The sequence below is a fragment of the Megalobrama amblycephala genome, linkage group LG2, assembly GCF_018812025.1.
Source record: "Megalobrama amblycephala isolate DHTTF-2021 linkage group LG2, ASM1881202v1, whole genome shotgun sequence".
Classification (NCBI taxonomy): Eukaryota; Metazoa; Chordata; class Actinopteri; order Cypriniformes; family Xenocyprididae; genus Megalobrama; species Megalobrama amblycephala.
Window position 1 is genome coordinate 17,746,364 of NC_063045.1, and position 22,840 is coordinate 17,769,203.

The 22,840-nt window shown below is 35.7% G+C and overlaps 1 protein-coding gene across 1 annotated transcript; it reads right to left on the reverse strand.

Moving 5' to 3' along the window:
• Positions 1-1,558: 1,558 nt before the first annotated feature.
• On the reverse strand, positions 1,559-22,532 carry mfng (MFNG O-fucosylpeptide 3-beta-N-acetylglucosaminyltransferase). The gene is made up of 8 exons (XM_048163852.1): positions 21,911-22,532; positions 12,594-12,639; positions 12,410-12,512; positions 10,083-10,236; positions 5,674-5,759; positions 5,080-5,245; positions 3,092-3,177; positions 1,559-2,413 (listed from the first exon to the last, which is right to left on the reverse strand). The coding sequence occupies exons 1-8, from the start codon at positions 22,250-22,252 to the stop codon at positions 2,317-2,319; spliced, it is 1,080 nt and encodes a 359-aa protein (XP_048019809.1). The 5' UTR covers positions 22,253-22,532; the 3' UTR covers positions 1,559-2,316.
• Between the last annotated feature and the right edge of the window lie 308 nt (positions 22,533-22,840).

Here is a 22,840-nt window from a genome sequence, read left to right on the forward strand (position 1 = left end):
AAGCAATACATACATAACTACTTGAGTTCATACCACTACATAGTAATTTTACTCAAATTATGCTGTAATTTGAATAAATGAATAAAATGAATAAATAGAAAATAGCTAAAAAGTATTTGCTCAAGTGGATTCAGACTTCAACATAAATAAATATCAATATTTTAAAAGATTTAGCTCCTCCAGCCGAAACATAAGCACTTCACAAGCGGAATCAGCCACCAGCAGACATAAAATGAATCAAACTCACTCAGGGGAGATGCTATTGTTGGTTGGTACTGTATAATCTCTGTTTGTTCTCACAGAGACTGTCTCCCACTTGATTGCTTGATTCATTTGATTGGCAGGCTGTCTAAAAAGGCCAGTACCGGTATCTGTCAAAGCCCGGTCTTAAAGGGTTAGTTCACCCCAAAATTAAAATTCTGTCATTAATTACTCACATGTCGTTCCAAACGCCGTAAGTCTTTCGTTCTTCTTCGGAAGACAAATGAATCTATTTTTGATGAAAGAATCCTGTCAGATTTCCTTCCATTGACTGCCTTTGCAACTACGACTTTGGCCCTTCAAAAACTTCATAAAGAGAACAGATAACTAATCCATATGAATCGAGCAGTTTAGTCCAAAATTTCTGAAGAGAATTGATCACTTGTTATGACGAATAGATTTAATTTAGGCTTTTACTCGCATATAAACATTGATCAGCGAACATAAGCAGAAATTCAACCTAACCTGAATAACACACAAGAACAAACCTCTTCCGGAAGCTCTGTGCAACACAAGAATAGTTTATGCAGCCTAAATTAAATCTGTTCGTCATAACAAGCGACCGATTCTCTTCAGAAAATTTGGAGTAAACCACTTGATTCATATGAATTAGTTTTCCGATCTTTTTATGAAGTTTTTGAAGTGTCAAGGTGTTAGTGGCAAAGGCAGTCAATGGAAGATCTTCATTTGTGTTCTGAAGATGAACAGAAGTCTTAGAGTTTTGGAACAACATGAGGGTGAGTAATTAATGACAGGATTTTCATTTTGGAGTGAACTATTGGTGTAATGAAATAACACATAATCTTTATAAAGGAAAATAATTTTTTATTTAACAAACACTATGAAAATGTATTTCAAACATTTTAGTAGATGTCCATTTATCTTAAGTGCTTCATGTAAATCATACAGTACAAATATATTACAGTAATCAAAACATGTACAGTGCAAATATAAGAATACAATTGTATATATATATATATATATATATATAAAATATAAAATAAACACACAACACACACACAACCCCAGTCGCAGAAAAGTTGGGACAAAATGTTATTGTCAGATAAGAATACAATTGTATATATATATATATATATATATATATATATATATAAAATATAAAATATACACACAACACACACACAACCCCAGTCGCAGAAAAGTTGGGACAAAATGTTATTGTCAGACAAATCAAAAATCACAGTATTTAGCAGTATGTAGGTCTTTCACCATCTAACATGCATAATATTGTGGAAAGATTCAGGGAATCCAGAGAAATTTCACTCCATGTAGGGCCAGGCAGGAAACCTCTATTAACCTTTTAAAATTTTATAAAGTCGACATGCGCCACAAGAGTAACCCCTCACGCGATGTATGACACAGGATGTAGGAGTAGCGTAAGCTTAGACGTCTCTCGCGGTTCAAACAAAAACAGCTCTGCAACAAACTCAAGCTCCTCTTCTCTTATAAAATAAAGAGAAAAAAACATATCTCTTTAAAATTTATCATTTTAGACTAATTCATGACCGGTGTTTTGTTTTGCTCTCTCCTCTGCGCCTCTGCGTTCACCATTGCATCAGGTCAGAGGACTTCCTCCCAAATCGCAGTATGCGTACAGTTGTTCACCAGAAGCTAGTTATTTTAATTTATAAAGTTTTAAATATGGATATTTTTCTTACAAAAACACATCCCTTCACTTCAAAAGGCCTTTATTAACCCTCTGGAGCCGTATGGATTATGGATGGATGCCCCCATCAAATTCTTGATTTCACTGCATTTTCCAAAATGTCCCATCTATTCTGGAAATGGGGTTTCAATTTTAAAAACAAACAAATTTATAACCAAAATGTGCAACATGTAGACAAAAGTTACACTTCCAATTTACAATTTCAGTAACAATAATGGCTCAGTTAAACATTGAGGTTATTCAGTTTCCTCATTTGAACACCATGCAGCACTTTTGGCTTTTGTTGGCTACTCTGCCCTTATAAAACACAAGTGTCTTGTAAGGAATTTTCATGAATTGAAATTCTCACTTTATGCATGATTATTGTATCATTGGAGAACACGTTGATTCCATGACAAGGCGTCTTTGAGGGCTACAGGGCACCAACTTGTTGTAGGGTGCAGGAGACAGTGGACTGTCCTGAACCTGAAAAAAACTGAACATTAGCTAAAAACATCTTAAATGCATCATTAATAATGTCTATGATACATTTTTAAATGTCATCATAAAATAATAAATGATAAAAGCAAAAGATTAATTTGGCTTTAGGCTTTGGCTTCAAGCCATGGTTGAAGTTTGCGAAATCTTTGCAGGAATCATACTTTACTGAGTCTCAAAAAGAAGTATCTGTTATCTCTTGAGGAAACGTAAAGCATTTTAGCCTGTGAAGAGTTTGGCAATACATAGACAAATTTATTAAGATTAAGCTGATTAAGATGTAAGAGGAAGTGCTTTTAAACTGCCTATAAGAGATGTCTGCTCATGAAGTGTGTAAGAATGGATTAATGGTGATAACAGAAAATGCCTGGATGCTTAATGCAAAAAGATGTGTGGTAAGATACCAAACTCACTGTGGTAAGCATATTTTACAGATAAACATGCAAATATTAGCATGAAATTAGATTTCAAGAGCTTTAGTAGAAGGATAATATACTTTTACATCAGTTAAAGTGGCTAACTTTAACATAATATTTCTGATAATTTGTCTTGAATGAACAAAGGAAAGTGGAGTTAGAGGCAGTATTCGTCATCTTTTAGTCATAAATAGTAAATCTGTATCCGCAGGGCCCGCATGTGCTGTGTGAAGGTGTGTGCATGACTAACCTGGACGGATCTTCGTCTCTGGTAAAAACTCCTTTTAGTTCAACACTATTCATTTTATTCTCAAACCATCCATAGCTTAGAGTCACCTTCAGTGTTAGAGGAAGAGAAACAAACAGGAAGGAGAGAAATATGTTGTTAGAATTGCACAAGTTTGATTTTAACTAACCATTTCAAAAATCTGTTATCTGTTTTGGCAGCTAAAATATTAGCATCCAGTTTTTGGGCTAAAATATTAGCATCCAGTTCTTTGAGCTAAAATGTTAGCATCCAGTTCTTTGATGTTAGCATTCAGTGAGCTAAAATGTTAGCATCCAGTTCTATGAGCTAAAATATTAGCATCCAGTTCTTTGAGCTAAAATGTTAACATCCAGTTCTTTGAGCTAAAATGTTAGCATCCAGTTCTTTGAGCTAAAATGTTAGCATCCAGTTCTTTGAGCTAAAATGTTAGCATCCTGTTCTTTGAGCTAAAATATTAGCATCCAGTTCTTTGAGCTAAAATATTAGCATCCAGTTTTTGGGCTAAAATATTAGCATCCAGTTCTTTGAGATAAAATATTAGCATCCAGTTCTTTGAGCTAAAATATTAGCATCCAGTTCTTTGAGCTAAAATGTTAGCATCCAGTTCTTTGAGCTAAAATATTAGCATCCAGTTCTTTGAGCTAAAATATTAGCATCCAGTTCTTTGAGCTAAAATGTTAGCATCCAGTTCTTTGAGCTAAAATATTAGCATCCAGTTCTTTGATCTAAAATGTTAGCATCCAGTTCTTTGATCTAAAATATTAGCATCCAGTTCTTTGAGCTAAAATGTTAGCATCCAGTTCTTTGAGCTAAAATGTTAGCATCCAGTTCTTTGAGCTAAAATATTAGCATCCAGTTCTTTGAGCTAAAATGTTAGCATCCAGTTCTTTGAGCTAAAATATTAGCATACAGGTCTATGAGGAAAAATATCAGCAAAGGAGTTTTCGTTACTCGTTCCCTTATCTCTCAGGGAACCGAGGTTACGTAAGTAACCGAGTACGTTCTGCCTTCCCTTCCACATGAGTCAGGTAACAAAACTGACAAAAAATAAAATAAATTATTTCACCCCAATGATAGTAATATTTCATACATTTCTCTCAGTTTGATCAATATATAGATTTTTTTTTTATTATACATTTCAAATTTTGCTCTGGACAATTTTTCATGTTTGTATTCAACATAACAGGCCTACCTTATTATCTCAATTAAATGTACTGAAATGAATGTATATGTGTTGTGGTTTTCTGGGCAAGTGGAGTAACTATTATGTGTCCCTTTTGTTTTGATATTTCTTATTGTTCTGATGTTGTTGTTTTACATGTTATTTAATCACCTTTATTTTGTTCACTTTTTTTTTTATAGTGCAATCAATAAATTAATTGTACATTTTGAAAAAGCGTTTCCATTATATTCATTTTTATAATTAGGGTTACCAAACATTTTCTCTGCGCACACGCGCAAACTGAAATTTTTACAGAGTCTCACTTCAGCCAAAGTCCCAAAGTTGGCAACCCTGTGTATATACATTCAGATTTTTGAATTAAGATAGGCTATTAGGCTATTAGTTCTTTTAACTAAATAGCATCCAGTTCTTTGAAATGTGCCTGTGCTAAAGTTTTTATATGCTAACGTGTTGTGAATGTTATTGTTAGCACTTTGCTAGGTGGTTGCTAGTAGGTGGTTTCTAGGGCATTGCTTGGTGATTGCTAGGGTAATCTAAGTGTCTGCTAGGGTATCCTAGGTGGATGCAAGGTGTTCTAGCTTATAAAGTCAAAAGATACTTCTAATACTAAATAAAGATTAAAAAAATCTAAAATCGAAATCCTAATTTCGATTGCTTTTGATCATTTCTTGTCAACAGAAATGAACGAACTATCATTCATTTCTGTAGCAATACTTTAATACTTAAATATATAAGCAATACTAATAGCCACCATTAAAAAATCAGGTGGAAATGACAGTCATCTTACTTGTTTGGGTATATCACTGGGGGCAAGAAGAAGTAGGTTTTCCAGATGAGAATGAAACATGTTGCTGTGGACCATTGAGATGCCCAGTCTCCTCTCAACTATGAAGCCCACCGTACAGTCATCAGGTAACATGATTACTGCAGAGGTCTGCTCGAACCTGGGACCACTGCAAATGGAGACAAACATATTCTATATTCTGTATATATGCACATTATATACAATATACAGTTTAAAAGTGTAGGGTCGGTAAGATTTTGTAATGGTTTTGAAAGAAGTCTCCAAGGCTAAATTTAAAATAGGAATAATTTCTAACATTATAAATGTCTTTACTGTCACTTTTGGTCAATTTAATGTGCCTTTGCTGAAGTATTAATTTCTTTCAAAAAAAAAAAAAAAAAAAAAAAAACGTACTGACCTCATTCTTTTGAACAGTAGTGTATATTCTGTTCTTCATTTAATCTCATTTCTGTCTAGAAGAAACCACTGTGATACTTTTTGTGATTTTTATTTCCTATAGGAATGTACTGGCACTAAAATGCATGAAATGGCTTCATAATCAAAGCCAAACACACACATGCTGAATCAGGGCCTCACCTTGCCCAGGGTGCCATCTTTTCTGCCAGCTTCCTGCTCAAACAGAAACCAGCCCCTCCTGTAGCAAACCAGAAATGGACCTCCCTCTGAAACAGATGAAAATGTCAATCAGTCAGTTTCCACATCAGCCTAAAGAGTGGAATGCATGCAGTGGCTCCAAATATTATATAAAGAAACAATGCTACAGTTCATTACAATTTAAGAATAAAGCCCTAAAACTATTATGTGTGGGGTGATTTATTGCGTTCTGAAGCTCGAGTAGTGCAAATGGTCAGTGTGCAATAGTTTACAGCATTACATGTGGAGACTCGCTGAGTTTGTGAGTAAAAGCCTCACCTAAAGCAGGTATTTAAGCAACAAGAGATGGAAGAGATGAACAAGAGCAGTTTTATTTTTAAAGTTGCAACTTGCAAATGAACCTCAGTTTCCTATAAAAAATAATCTTGTGCAGAAATGTTTAGCACTTGTACATCAAGTAATACATACATATATATATATATATATATATATATATATATATATATATATATATAGATAAAGATAGATAGATAATATTTAATATGTAATATATTAGCCTATTGAGTGAAAAATTCATTGATTCACTTATAAAGACGATAACTTGTTTTGTTTCTTCTGGGGTGTTTTTTTGTTTTTTTTTCTAATCTGTTTAATGAATGATTCATTGGGTCACTCACTCATAAACACAATTCCTCATTTTGTTCCTAAATGAATTAGCGATTTTGAATGAATCGATTGAGTTAATGATTCAATGACTCACTCATAAAGACAACAGCTTGATTAATATATTAAAGAGTGTGCTTTTAAATGATCGCATGAGTCATGATTAATTGACTCACTCATAAAGACAATTGTTTGCTGCCACCTACTGGTGTAAATATGTAAAATACAGAAAGTCAAATTCCCACCACTATTAGGCCTACACAAACTGAGCACAAACATAGACACGTAGATTGATACGAACATCTAAAAGTGCTGTTAAATATTGGAATGGTGCTCGGCCAATCCGAAAACAAATATTGCATAAAATGCATTTATTTTAAATTTCCACTTCCTTTAAATCAAATTTTAATTACAAAATCCAGTTTGCTATACCACCAAGTAGCAACCAAAAATGCATATATTAATTAAGAAGGTTCACCAATTTTGTAACCAAACCCTTGTCTGGCTATCACCAGACCAAGCTCAATTTAAAACTGAACATTGGTCTGGGGAGTCTGTATGTATTTTCTACTGCACAAGAGGCGTGATCAACGAGCATTATTCACGCAATTGGATAGTCCTTCAACCAATCAGATCAACGATCCGGGTGACGTACTTTGCAGAGCGCCGCCAAAACTCCAGACAGGTTTAGTTTGTATTGGTTTGTAGCATTGATCAGCGGTTTGCAGAAGCAGCAATGGCATCGAGCGATTTTTGCAGGTTGTGCAAAAAAACATGAAAGTGAGTGGTATTTACACCCCCTCGAGAGATTTGTTTGCTAAACTAAAGAAGTCATTCAGCATCGTCGAGAGGTTAAAAGGAATTGGATTGACGGTCGTGCTTGCCGTCACTTTTCTATCGTCATCGTGTTATACCCGCCAATAGCGAGCAAGGTGGATAAGCCAGTCTGTGATTGGTTCCCGCAAAAGTGTAACAGAAGCAGTAGAAATGAATGTAGGGGTTTCCAGACTGAGTTGCCGGGCGAAATCAAATCGCCGGCAGATCAGGCTGGGTTTACCCAGTCTAACCAAACCCCTCATAAAACAACAAATGCAATGTATCAGCTCTTCAAAACATGAGTTCCTCTTTCTCTGTAAGCTCTCAATCCATATCTGCTCTTCATTTCTTGGCTTTCCTGAAAATCTGAGCCAGTTTGTTTTCACATGGGGTTCTGTGGAGCATCATAAGTGACATTTCTGACCTCTCATCCTTTCGGCCATATTCCTTCCCTGTAGGGAGTTGTGACCTGTCCAGCCAGACATATAAAAATGGACATAAACAACACAGAGAACACACAAAAAGGCAGATGGGAAGGTCCAGGTTGTGTTCACCAGAACGAAAGAGCAATTTAGATTCAATGGGGCATTGACTGTCCAACTTGAGTGTTACTAGAAATTAAAAAGAATATATATATACATAAAAAATTAAACATAACTATTCTATATTTACAATATTAATGTCAGGTTTGGTTTTGGGTTTTGTTTCATGTTTATGTTTCATGTAATTTATTTTGTAGTTTGGTTCCTGTTTCCTGTTATGTTTTTCCCTTGCTTCTCATGTGTTCTTGCCATGTGCTGCCCATGTTTATAGGCTTGATTGAGATGCATCGGCACTACGCAGACTGATAGGCATATGACATCAAAGTACTGTGAGAGCAATTCAAAAGCATAAAGAGTCATATGCTCTCCAATCGCTCTTTCAGTACTTTGATGTGCATTGCCGATGTATCTCGAACAAGCTTAACGTGTCAAGTTCTGTACTGTTTTATTATTGGTTCATTGATTGTTCACAGGTGTTTCTCATTAGTCCATGTGAAAATTTTATATATATATATATATATATATATATATATAGCCCTCATGTTTCCATTGTCTCTTGCTCCATTGAAACTCTTGGTGAGTTTCTTGTTTTATGGTTATATTCAAGTTTATTTCAAGTCTTTGTTTATTTTGTGTGTTTGGATTAATAAACTTGTGTTCTCACTTCAACTTGCCTCCAGTGGACTCGTTACAATTAATATATTATAAGTTATTATATTATATATTGTACGTGATTATATTGTTCATAAAATGTAAACATTTGATTTAAACAAACATACTTTATATGTGTAGTGAATCATCATTCAGGCTGGGATCCATTTGCATGCTTTATTGAACAAGATCGTAGTCGTACAGGCAGGGTAGATCAGGAACAGACAGATATGATACAGGACAGGCAGAATCGTAATCAGGAAACAGGCAATGGTCAGGGCTGGCAGAGAACACTCACAGGTCAGAATACAAAGCACAAGTCAGGGATAGGCAGCAGAGGTTCGTAAACGATGATCAGCAACAGGTAATCAGTCAGACAATAGAATAACGCTCAGAATTGTACACCACAGCAATACAAGACTTCACATCTAACTGTGGTGACAGAGAGTCTTTTATAGTCCGGTTAACAAGGTACAGCTGGCGGGTAATTAGTTCAGGACAAGGGCTGATGGGAAATGTAGTGTGAGAGAATGTTAGTCCTCGGGTGAGGGCTCCCTCTGATGGCCAGAGGAGGGAGTCACGGAGTTCGTCTCTGTGACAATATGTTATATAATAGATTATATTATATATTTTTAAATCTATACAATATATGTATAAACTACAAATAATATTCATAATGTACACGCACGTGTATGTATTAAAAATAATTAAAATAATAATGTTATAATAAATAGGGTTTTTTTTTTCATTTTGACAATAATTCTCATTACCATTAGTAATTATTTACTTAAACTTTTTTCCATATAACTCTTTATTATAATTTAAAGAGAAAAAAAATATTTTAATAGACATTTTATTGCATCAAGATATTTATGCAAAATAAAATGCATTATGCAATTTCTTGATTTTTCTTATGATTTTGTGGCTAAATAAAATGCAAAGACATAAAATGCATACAGGATGTTGTGTCAAAAAACGAGTGGCTGGTCTACACACAACAAGGAACTAAAGGACTACAGACTATATGGGTATAACTATAACCTTTTTTTTTTTTTTTTGTCTTTCATCCCATTGAGCGGCGGTAAAGTCCCACAGCGGTGGCAGAAATGAAAATGCGGGTTTCTCATTTTTATTACCCAGGTGCCTCTGTGGCCCAAGAGATCAGTAGAGCAGAGAAAGAGAGCGAGAGGATGATGAAACCTGAACTTGAATGGCTTGTCTGTTCCTGTAGACCTCATACACATACATGTTGGGCTTTTCATGTTCAATGGGGACATTCCATAGACATAATGATTTTTATACTGTCCAGACTGTATATTCTATCCCCTAAACCTACCCATCACAGAAAATATCACTTAGTATTCCTTCATGGAGACCAAAAAATATCTTTGTGAGGACATTTTGTCCCCATAACATAGGGTTTACCAGGACCACACACACTGAAGAATCAGGTCCAAAGACAGCGTGAATACAAACACACACACTCAAAATGACTGGTGTTACACATTGTACATGACTGGATCAACTCCCCTGACTGTATTGACAGTAAAAGAGCAGAAAGAATTGTCCAGATCAATAACCAATAAAGCTCTAATCACTGATTGATCCCTTAAGGGAAAAAATAAGCATTTTGGCATTTATCAAGGCTGATAAAAAAAATATATATATATATCAATAATGATTTAGAACAATGAATTTATCCCAGAATGGGATACTGACCGTCTTATTCCCTTCCAGCAACTCCTGGGCTCTCATTGGTCGATCCAGGCTTGGCTTGCCCACATAGATATCGCTGTCTGCTGGGAAGGCCATCAGGAGAGAACGAAGGGCTTCAGGGTTCAGGTAATTATCATCATCAACATGACAAAACCACCTATGGCAAAAATCAAAAGTGCTTTATAAGTTACATCAAAATCAGACTTTTACTGTGTTAGTATGTTGTTTCCTACTCCTATGTGTGTGTGTATATTATTCATATATATACAATGGGTATGGAAAGTATTCAGACCCCCTTAAATTTTTCACTCTTTGTTATATTGCAGCCATTTGCTAAAATCATTTAAGTTTTTTTTTCCTCATTAATGTACACACAGCACCCCATATTGACAGAAAAACACAGAATTGTTGACATTTTTGCAGATTTATTAAAAAAGAAAAACTGAAATATCACATGGTCCTAAGTATTCAGACCCTTTGCTCAGTATTTAGTAGAAGCACCCTTTTGATCTAATACAGCCATGAGTCTTTTTGGGAAAGATGCAACAAGTTTTTCACACCTGGATTTGGGGATCCTCTGCCATTAATCCTTGCAGATCCTCTCCAGTTCTGTTAGGTTGGATGGTAAACGTTGGTGGACAGCCATTTTTAGGTCTCTCCAGAGATGCTCAATTGGGTTTAAGTCAGGGCTCTGGCTGGGCCATTCAAGAACAGTCACGGAGTTGTTGTGAAGCCACTCCTTCGTTATTTTAGCTGTGTGCTTAGGGTCATTGTCTTGTTGGAAGGTAAACCTTCGGCCCAGTCTGAGGTCCTGAGCACTCTGGAGAAGGTTTTTGTCCAGGATATCCCCGTACTTGGCCGCATTCATCTTTCCCTCGATTGCAACCAGTCGTCCTGTCCCTGCAGCTGAAAAACACTCCCACAGCATGATGCTGCCACCACCAGGCTTCACTGTTGGGACTGTATTGGACAGGTGATGAGCAGTGCCTGGTTTTCTCCACACATACCGCTTAGAATTAAGGCCAAAAAGTTCTATCTTGGTCTCATCAGACCAGAGAATCTTATTTCTCACCATCTTGGGAGTCCTTCAGGTGTTTTTTAGTAAACTCCATGCGGGCTTTCATGTGCCTTGCACTGAGGAGAGGCTTCTGTCGAGCCACTCTGCCATAAAGCCCCAACTGGTGGAGGGCTGCAGTGATGGTTGACTTTCTACAACTTTCTCCCATCTCCCGACTGCATCTCTGGAGCTCAGCCACAGTGATCTTTGGGTTCTTCTTTACCTTTCTCACCAAGGCTCTTCTCCCCCGATAGCTCAGTTTGGCCGGACGGCCAGCTCTAGGAAGGGTTCTGGTCATCCCAAACGTCTTCCATTTAAGGATTAAGGAGGCCACTGTGCTCTTAGGAACCTTAAGTGCAGCAGAAATTTTTTTGTAACCTTGGCCAGATCTGTGCCTTGCCACAATTCTGTCTCTGAGCTCTTCAGGCAGTTCCTTTGACCTCATGATTCTCATTTGCTCTGACATGCACTGTGAGCTGTAAGGTCTTATATAGACAGGTGTGTGGCTTTCCTAATCAAGTCCAATCAGTATAATCAAACACAGCTGGACTCAAATGAAGGTGTAGAACCATCTCAAGGATGATCAGAAGAAATGGACAGCACCTGAGTTAAATATATGAGTGTCACATCAAAGGGTCTGAATACTTATGACCATGTGATATTTCAGTTTTTCTTTTTTTTTTAAATCTGCAAAAATGTCAACAATTCTGTGTTTTTCTGTCAATATGGGGTGCTGTGTGTACATTAATGAGGAAAAAAATGAACTTAAATGATTTTAGCAAATGGCTGCAATATAACAAAGAGTGAATACTTTCCGTACCCACTGTAGTTCTGTCATGAAACTGATGGTGCAGGCTGATGGGTCTTAATGCAAGCTGATGATAATTACAGCGTTAACTACTTGGCACAAGATGATTGGTTCATGTCACATCTGTAACCAATGAGCTTGTTGCTCACACATTTAAATGGCTGGTTACATTCACTATAGCAATTTGCAGAGTGCTTCAGAGTTCCTCTAAAACCCTCCACCTTCCCCAGATCCACCTGTATAGATCTGCTATGACAATTAATCTAATAATTATATATTTAAGTAATTATACATAAAATATTTATGTAATAATATATAAAGTATTATGAATTAAATACATATATTTTGTATTTATTTATTTATTTTATTTTAGATAGATGGACAGACAGACAGATAGAGATGGATATAGACAGACAGACAGATAGATAGCACCATAAGGTCATATTACATTATCGTCCAACTCACTTTTTGTCAGAGGTCATGAAGTGGTGGTACTCAGCAGCCATCTTACAGGATAAAGCTTGATGACTGTGCTCCGGCGAACATTTAGTGACGACAACGTTAAATCCTGTGAGCACAGAAAAACACAATGAGTGTACAGTAAAGATTCAGAAGTTCCGACCAATCCTACAGAAGAAAGTTGATCTACCTTCAGAGGAAATGTCTTCATCTGGACTGTCTGTGAAGATGTACGTCTGTAAAAGTAAAAAATAAACACACATTCATGAGGCAAACCATATTATTTCTGGAATGGTGCAATGAGAGCATGGTGGTCTTTTGAGGACAAGTAACTACGAGATAACAGCTGGTGCAACAGGAGGCCTCAGAGCATCTGTGTTCCCGGATTTGCCATTAGGAAATCTGGTTTGTAATTACCAATGTTTTCTCAAGGTGGGACGACACTGTTCCAGAGCTTTTTTGTTTTTGTGTGAGAGTGTCTAAAAACTACAGCTGAGATAATTGGGTTGGCATAAAAAAACTATTTAGAAGCATTATCCAAAAAATAGTATAAAATAGTCCTAAATAATATCTGTAAATAATTCAGAAATATGAGGTTCATTTGAGCTGTTGTAATATAGTTTGATGAACATTAAATAAACAGTCAGAATAAACAATAACAATGCAACACTTTTTTTTTTTTTTTACCACAGTTGAATATAAACAGATTATATTAAAATTATGATATTTTAATTGGACTTTTTATTTTTTGGACATTGTTTTTTCCCCTCATTTTTTAGATAGTGTCAGTTGTTCACTAAATGTTACATAACAATGAATAATTCCAATTAGGATTAATCACAAAAATGTATTATTATATTATTCAAAACCTAATAATATAACTATTATTAAAATTATCATTATTAAACATATTCATGACTTTTAATATGTAGGCATTTACATTTATGCATTTAGCAGATGCTTTTATAAAATTTGACTATTATAAAATAATTCTAAAATTTGATATATGTTTGAAGCCACTTTAATATAGTTCGATAAAAATTAAATAAATATTCAAATTAAACAACGACAATGCAGTTGACATTATTTCAATCAATTAAACATCATTAAACATATTCAAAATGACTTTTATTATGTAGATATTTACATTCATACATTTAGCAGACACTTTATCCAAAGTCACTTACAAAAATGGAACAAAAGCACTCTGTCAAAAAGCAAGTCATATTATAGTGCATACTATATATTATAGTGTTGTCAGATTGATTAATCACGATTAATTGCATTAAACATAAATGTTTGTAAATGTGTTTCTATCTACAAACTTTTATGTTAGATGCAATTAATTGCAATTAATCAATTTGACAGCACTACGGAAACTTTCCACTGTCATTTGTAACCACAGAACCGAAGTCTCTCAATCAAGTGAGAGGAGCAGATTTAGGAGCCATTTCATGAATGCTAGACCAATTCACATCCTATCTGTGGTTAGCCATGACCCTATTCCTCTACTCTTCCGTTTTGACACACACACACACACACACACACACACACACACACACACACAATCTGCATCCCATGATGCAGTGGAGGTGTCACTCTGGAAGTTTAGCTTCATTACAATGTCTAGGCGCTCCAGACGGCTCAGATCGTAAGTCTACGTGCCTCTCCCTCCGTGGTCCTTGAGTACAGGCAGAATAATCGAATGCGCGATCAATGCCGCAGCCATCAAAGCCAATGGGCCAGAGCGAGTGGAAACGGCCCACTCGCACCCCGACTCGAGCTCCTTCATAAATCATAAAGGTGGATCTTTAGCTCTCATTTTGGATAAAGTGAGGCGACTGATGGCAGCGGCTCATAAAGCACTGTCTGGAGATACACAAAGACTGAAACGGCAGCACAACTGCCCATTAGTGGCACAATGAAGTGAAACTCGCGGAGGAGGTGCTGCAGTGAGCAAATTTGGGAAAGAATGTGCTCATAATGTGATGGACGATAAAAACAGATGCACTTATAGGAAGAAGGTTCCATCCAAAAAGTTTTTTGCTCATAATATCAAAGCCACATATTCACATATATCACTGAAACAAACACACACAAAACATCTTAGTCTGTAAAAGTGCTCAATAACAAAATGTAACAATGCCTTTGAAAACAAAAACGTCTTTGCTCAGATGTCCGGTGTTTTTTTTTTTTCTTCTGGCATTTGTTAAAAATGCCAGAGTTGTTGTTTCACACTTCGTTCCTGTTTCCTCAGCTTAAGACTTCCTCTGTCAGATAGACTTCCGTTTTGTCATTGTTTCAAAATGCAGTCTGCGGCTGTCACTTCCTCTTATTGGCATGGAGGCAATAGGGCACACAAACATGAGCACACACACTCATGAAAACTGACACACACAAACAACATCCTGTGCTTAAAAACCCGCTGTTGGAACTCGAAAACTAAATTTAACAAAGCCCTAATCGTAAGCATCAAACATTAGGACATAACTCAATCGCTTGGAAAAGCCCAGCTAACAGGGAACGTTCTCAGAACAGGCAAGGTTATGAACAAATGTTCTTCCAGTAATATTAATAAAACATTCATTCTGGTCTTTAATAATGTTCTCAAAAACATTATTTATACATCGTTCATCGTACATCAGTGATGTACTAAAAACGGAGATGTTTTTCATTCACATTTTTCATGTACAGACACCAACGTTGTCAAAATCATCTCCGTTCACACAGATTGGTGAAAAAACAACTAAAAACGCTTTATTATTCATGTCAGGCCAGTAGTTGGCGATGTTACTTTCTAAATATTGACTGAACATGTAATATGCAATACGTCGCCGTTTTCGCAAATTTGCTCTTTTGTAGTTTACTTGGAGACGTTAAAGGATTAGTTCACTTTCAAATTAACATTTCCTGATAATTTACTCACCCCCATGTCATCCAAGATGTTCATGTCCTTCTCTCTTCAGTTGAAAAGAAATTAAGGTTTTTGATGAAAACATTCCAGGATTTTTCTCCTTATAGTGGACTTCAATGGCCTCCAGACGGTTGAAGGTCAAAATTACAGTTTCATTGCAGCTTCAAAGAGCTCTACACAATCCCAGATGAGGAATAAGGGTCTTATCTAGAGAAACCATCGCTCATTTTCTAAAAAAAAATTAAATTTTATACATTTTAACCATAAATGCTCATCTTGAATTAGCTTTCTTCTTCTTCTTCTCTATTAGAATTCTGGCAGTGTAGACACTGCTAAGTGTATTACTGCCCTCCACAGGTCAAAGTTTGAACTAATTGTTATATACTTGCACTAACATATTGTATATGACAATTTAGTTCAAACTTTGACCTGTGGAGGGCAGTAATACACTTAGCAGTGTCTACACTGCCAGAATTCTAATAGAGAAGAAGAAGAAGAAAGCTAGTTCAAGATGAGCATTTATGGTTAAATATAATTTTTAATTTTTTTAGAAAATGAGCGATGGTTTCTCTAGATAAGACTCTTATTTCTTGTCTGGGATCGTTTAAAGGTCCCGTTCTTCGTGATCCCATGTTTCAAACTTTAGTTAGTGTGTAATGTTGTTGTTAGAGTATAAATAAAATCTGTAAAATTTTAAAGCTCAAAGTTCAATGCCAAGCGAGATATTTTATTTAACAGAAGTCGCCTACATCGAACGGCCAGTTTGGACTACATCCCTCTACTTCCTTCTTTAATGACGTCACTAAAACAGTTTTTTGACTAACCTCCGCCCACAGGAATACACAAGAGTTGCGTTTGTAGAGTGTGTTTGTCGCCATGTCGTCGAAACGCTGTTATTTTCATCCCGCAGTCCAATCACCGGGTCTGATTCCAGCTCAAATTGATAAGGTAAAATTAAAGACATTTTTACAATAACACTGAGCGCGTGCATCTCCACGTTATGGTAAGAGGCGTGACCTTTCCGGGCAAGGAGCGCTAAGCTGCTGTCGAATCACAACACAGGAACCGCTGGCACAATCAGAACTCGTTACGTATTTCTGAAGGAGGGACTTCATAGAACAAGGAAGTCATCAGCCGTTTTTATGACAGTGGAAACAGCGGTATACAGATAAGTAAATTATGTGAAAAATACTGTGTTTTTTTACACGTGAAACATGAACACATGTTATATTGCACACTATAAACACAATCAAAGCTTCAAAAAAACACGAAAAACGGGACCTTTAAAGCTGCACTGAAACTGTAATTTTGACCTTCAACCGTTTGGAGGCCATTGAAGTCCACTATAAGGAGAATAATCCTGGAATGTTTTCATCAAAAAACTTAATTTCTTTTTAACTGAAGAAAGAAGGGCATGGACATCTTGGATGACATGGGAGTGAGTAAATTATCAGGAAAATTTAATTTGAAAGTGAACTAATCCTTTAACAGTATCATTTTCAAAAAAAACTTGCACTTTGAAACCAGTTTTCAAATTTTTTTGTTTTCACCCTGTTGAAAAACCAGCATATGCTGGTCAGGTATGTTTTGAAGCATGGCAGCTGGTTTGAGCTGGTTTATGCTGGTCCTTAGTTGGTCATGAGCTGGTTATAAGCTGGTCCTGAGCTGGAGCTATGGAGGGTATGCATCGACGTCACTTTTCTCGCCAAAAACGCGCTCCCTCAGCTGGAGTGGCAAAAGAACCTGCTGCGTGATTGGATTTAATAGGGGAAACTGCAAAAAAGCGAGTAAAACTAACAAATTACACTAAAGGTTGGAATTGAATGTGTTCCTTACAACTTGTCAATTAAACCTTATCCATGGATATTGACATGCAGCCAGGAGTCGTGTTTCCTGACATTTATATGTGCCTGATTTCGACGCAGGGGAAATACATAAAGCAAATCTGCCTGTAAATATTTTATATAACTACAATATCGGTAGGTTTAAATCCGCATAATCACTTATATCAATGTTGTCATATTGTCCAGCCCTAAAACTGGACTTTTATAGTATAGTTTTTGTCAGTGTTGTTTATTTAAAAACACCCAATTATGCAGAATATAAGACGGAAAATATTTAATTAATGAGTTGTCAACACAATATATATAACAATACAATATATACGGTATGATTTTACCTCAAAATCCAACAATTTGACATGATAAATGAAAATGATAACTGCAAATCCATGTTTCTCTGCTGGAGTCCAGCTGTTTCTGTGAACTGCAGTGATCCATTTGCTTCTTTTTTCTGTAGCTTTCGGCAGTCTTTAAATATATACCTCAGGTTTTGTGTCAAAGCTATTTGTGCAGTCTATCACAAAGCTCTGTCCCATTTTGGATGTGTTTTGTGTGTTTTTCGTGACATTCAAGCTGAAAACCAATGCTGCCACTCAGTCTTTTGCCACTTAGCGGGCGTGACCGCAGTCCTAACGGTCGACGGTGACGTCACGTGCATACCCTCTATAGTTGCTTAGTTAGGACCAGCACTTGACTAGCTTAAATCAGCTCATGACCAACTAAGGACCATCTTAAACCAGCTCAAACCAGCTGCCATGCTTCAAAACATACCTAACCAGCATGTGCTGTTTTTTTTTTCAACGGGACAGGCCCCAAAACGCTGTTGTCATGTAAATGAACTGCCAAAATGCATAAGTTTTCCATTTTAGTTGAAAATGATGGCGTGTAAATGGCCCCAAAGGGAAAGGAAAAGCTGAATCTTCAAATCTGAAATGAAGACACACTTCCTCCTCAGTCACTATTTGCTCATATTCAAAACAGGACCAAAAAAGCAGAAGCAGGGAATTTTTTTTTGAAAAATTGTTGCCAAGAAACCTCAAACCCTTCCAGTTTCAGATTTTCAGACTGAACGTTCGAGAGTCATTTCTTCCACACAAAAACTAAATAAACTAATACTAAAAGTATTAGTATGCCATACAAGAGTAATTTTAGCCCCAAGCATTTCGCACACATTCTCTTTGATCGTTCAAGTATTTGGATCAGCAGCACTGCTATTTCGCACATGTCATCTTATATTTAGAGTGACTGCTGCAACTTTGAAAGTGTTACATCCTGAGTTGCACATTGGGAATTCGTTTTGACAAGCCACTTAGAGATAAAGCTCAGCAAGTCCAATCATTAACATCTTCACAAAGTACTGTTCGTGTTGTTAGCGCCTGCCAAACCACGAGTGTGTATGTGTGTAAGCATGTGTTAGTACGTCAGACCGGCTTTGTTCTGCTTCTTAATGTCATGTTACAGCAGGCCACAGTCAAATCTAATAATTTACAGTTTAAATGGATGTCCGTTAAGGAGTCAGTGTGAGTTTTTTAAATAAATCTGTGTCGATTTTGCTTTTTGCCAAGTACCAATAATGACCAATAATTATATCTCACTTTCACAGAATTAATACTAGGAACCAGGGCTTAATTCATAAACATTTTGTCTCATACAACATGCATTTAAGTGTCAACCAGGTCCAAGGAACAGCAGAACTGGGTGAGAAATCATATTATATACCAACCAGTATACCAAGCCATGAATCCCAAAGCATAACTAAATATAAACATGAATTTAATAGTATAACTAAAAAAATATGATGAGGTTGTTGACAAATAGTGGGAAAATCTCACAAAACCTGAAAACATATTTGGGTCATATTTCAGCAAATAAGTAAGTAAATAAGTAAATAAATACATTTTTGCTTAAATAATTTGAAGCCATTTTTAGGACCATTACATTATTTTTATTGTGACATTATTAATCATATAATAAATAATAATAATAATATTAATAATTAGAAGAAATATTATTATTATTATTTAAAAATATTAATAATAAATAAAACAATATTTTATTTAATATAAAAGTTGTATTATTATTTAATATTATTATTTTTGTATTGTGACATTAATGACACAATAATAATTATTAAAGGTGCCCTAGATTATGTTTTTAAAAGATGTAATATAAGTCTAAGGTGTCCCCTGAATGTGTCTGTGAAGTTTCAGCTCAAAATACCCCATAGATTTTTTTTTACTAATTTTTTTAACTGCCTATTTTGGGGCATCATTATAAACGCGCCGATTTATGCTGTGGCCCCTTTAAATCCCGTGCTCTCCACCCACAGAGCTCGCGCTTGCCTTAAACAGTGCCTTAACAAAGTTTACACAGCTAATATAACCCTCAAAATGGATCTTTACAAAGTGTTCGTCATGCATGCGTCGGATTATGTGAGTATTGTATACTGTTATATTGTTTACATTTGATTCTGAATGAGTTTGATAGTGCTCCGTGGCTAACGGCTAATGCTACACTGTTGGAGAGATTTATAAAGAATGAAGTTGTGTTTATGTATTATACAGACTGCAAGTGTTTAAAAATGAAAATAGCGACGGCTCTTGTCTCCGTGAATACAGTAAGAAACAATGGTAACTAACCACATTTAACAGTACATTAGCAGCATGCTAACGAAACATTTAGAAAGACAATTTACAAATATCACTAAAAATATCATGATATCATGGATCATGTCAGTTATTATTGCTCCATCTGCCATTTTTCGCTGTTGTTCTTGCTTGCTTACCTAGTTTGTTGATTCAGCTGTGCACAGATCCAGACGTTCTGCCCTTGTCTAATGCCTTTCATAATGATAATGTTGGGAACGTGGGCTGGCATATGCAAATATTGGGGGCGTACATGTATGTTACGTAACAGTCGGTGTTATGTTGAGATTCACCTGATCTTCGGAGGTCTTTTAAACAAATGAGATTTATATAAGAAGGAGGAAACAATGGAGTTTGAGACCCACTGTATGTCATTTCCATGTACTGAACTCTTGTTATTCAACTATGCCAAGATAAATTCTATTTTTCATTCGAGGGCACCTTTAATATTATTTACAAGTAAATTATAATTCACATACTAACAATTATTAATATTGTTGTTGTTGTTGTTAATATTAATATCATTATAAAAATAGGTTAATGCTATATTTAATACAATATAAAATTGTATTATTATTTAATATTAGTTTTGGATTGTGACATTATTAATCACACAATTATTATCAATTATCATCATCATCATTATTATTATTACTGTTGTTGTTGTTTAAAAATAAATAATATATTTAATTTAATATAAACAATTATTACAATTATATAACACACACACACATATATATAACAATTATATAACAATTATTAATATTGTTGTTGTTGTTATGTGATTAATAATGCTAAAATATTTATTATTATTGTAAAATAGGTTAATACTATAATTAATAGAATATAAAGCTGTATTATTATTACTTAACATTAGTATTATAATATTAGTATTAGTATTGTTATTGTAAAATATTATTTATATATTACTGGCCTATATACAATTTTTTTTTACAAAAACCATTGTTTTACAGTTATGAGAATGAAAATGAAATGAAACATTTAATTAAGAATAATTGAAAAAAAATAATAATAACCTGGGTGGTTATTGATTATTGGGGCTATTATTAAAATAATAATTGTTATAAAAAAATCACTGAGCAAAACATTTTCATTAAATGCAAATTATAATTTTGTTCTTTTTTCTTTGGATTTTGTGGTGAAATGCGAGCATGACACGTCACAGTCTTTTGCATGAGATTCACCCAGCTGCTGTGTTGTAACCGCACGCTTGGTCTGGTCTTTTAGATCTGTCAAATCAGAGATGGTTTCAGTATCTACAAGCTTTAACCCAGAATCCATCAGTAAACCCATGAGCTCAGAGTAATTTGAGTCTAAACAGGCTTTAATTCACTGCCACACCAAATCCTTGTATTATAAGAAAATCAGTGGAAGGCACTGAACTTAGCTTCATTAAAATGGACTTTCAGTCAGTTATCTTCATTAGTTTATCTTTCAAAGGTCACAGCTGTGAGTTCTGCTTCTTGTGACAAAAAAGAGGACCTAAAAGTCCATCTCTACCCTTCGTGACAAAGCTACTGCAGAATAAGAGAACACAGAGAGGAAGTGCTCAGTCTATAAACGAGCGCAGGGTGGACGAAACAGGAAATGGGGCAGAGTGCTGCGTTTTAATATAGATGCACCAATTTGTGGGCCAATCTTTGTGGCATGGTGCCAACGTTAATAAAATCGTCTCATTCGTGCTTGCGAAAATGGCTTTAATCACTGTGTTTAGCAAACAAATACAACAAATGTTGGTTGGAAAATTTCTTCCGTGCCACTTTGTGAAACAGTCAAAACAAACCTGTCTGGTTATGGCACCACGCAAGTCTGAGGTTTTGCACCTGTGCTTTCACCAGGACGTTTGCACACAACCCTTTAGCTGATGCCACAGGATGTGCACACGTCTGTCAGACGTCCTCCGACATCAGCAGCAGCAGTTTTTGTTTGAGTTTGTATCTCAAAACATGATTTAGACAAATAAAATGATCAATGAACTATCATACACATTGATGGGTACAAGACTGGTTCATCAGAATGGAGTTTCTTACATTAAATCCCCTTTATTTTTTGAGTATTTAATAGATCCTAGTCAAGGAACACTCACATGGTCTTTAGTCCTGGAGATCCAGGTCTCCAGAAGAAGAGCAAGGCGGGTCTTGTGGAACCGGCCGGTGGTTTTCACTGCAATAAAGATGTCAGTGAGTTCTAAAGGTGGTTGTGGCTTCACCTCCCTCCATTTCTGACGTTTCTGCTTCTGTTTTTCATTAACAACATCTGTGTGTTGGTTTACAGCCACGGTCCTTGATATAGATTGTGTTCTTTCGCGTGCAAGAGGCGCAGTGGGGTTTTGGTCACTCCGGGTGCGCAGCTGCAAATCCAGCAAAACCAGGATGAAGAGGGTCAGAGCGAAGACAGGCAGTGCATGAAACAGCCTCCTTAAGATCATCTTCTAAAATCCTCGATCCACTTTTGGCCATATATTAAAGTACTTCAGGTATAATCGGCAGCATTTGGGCGCATTCACAATGTATGGCGCACAAAAAAGGTCTGATTTTTAAAAATAATAATGAAATGCAACAAACGGAGAGTCCCTGTGTGGGTTGGAATATGTATTTTAAATTCATTGTTATTCCGTAAAAGTTTTCATTTGGTAATTCCGCGCGGATCCTACCTGATGCCCCATGCGCTCTGTTAAAGCGGAGGATGGATGAACTGTCACTCATTCAACTTTTGGGTTTAGCAAACTTTTTACTCCCCGCCCACTTTCCGCAGTGACGCTCAGATTGTGACTGATAAGATAAAATGTACGGCTGCAAATGTGCAAATAAACCAAATTTCCTGTTAAAAACTTCTTTTTTAAGCCAAACTTATCAATTTGTATGGCAGGAGAGATAATAATAATAATAATAATAATAATTATTATTATTATTATTATTATCATTATTATTATTATTATTAATATTAGTAGGTGCATTACAGAACATAAGAAAAAAGTACCAAGAACCGATTTGGAAACAACAAATCATAATTTATT

Coding starts and splice junctions, on each gene's coding strand:
- mfng (XM_048163852.1), bottom strand. CDS start 22,252: ATGATCTTAAGGAGGCTGTTTCATGCACTGCCTGTCTTCGCTCTGACC. Junction 5,760..10,082: donor TGCTGGAAGGGAATAAGACG/GTCAGTATCCCA, acceptor CATCTGTTTCAG/AGGGAGGTCCATTTCTGGTT. Junction 5,246..5,673: donor AAGATGGCACCCTGGGCAAG/GTGAGGCCCTGA, acceptor CTCCATTTGCAG/TGGTCCCAGGTTCGAGCAGA.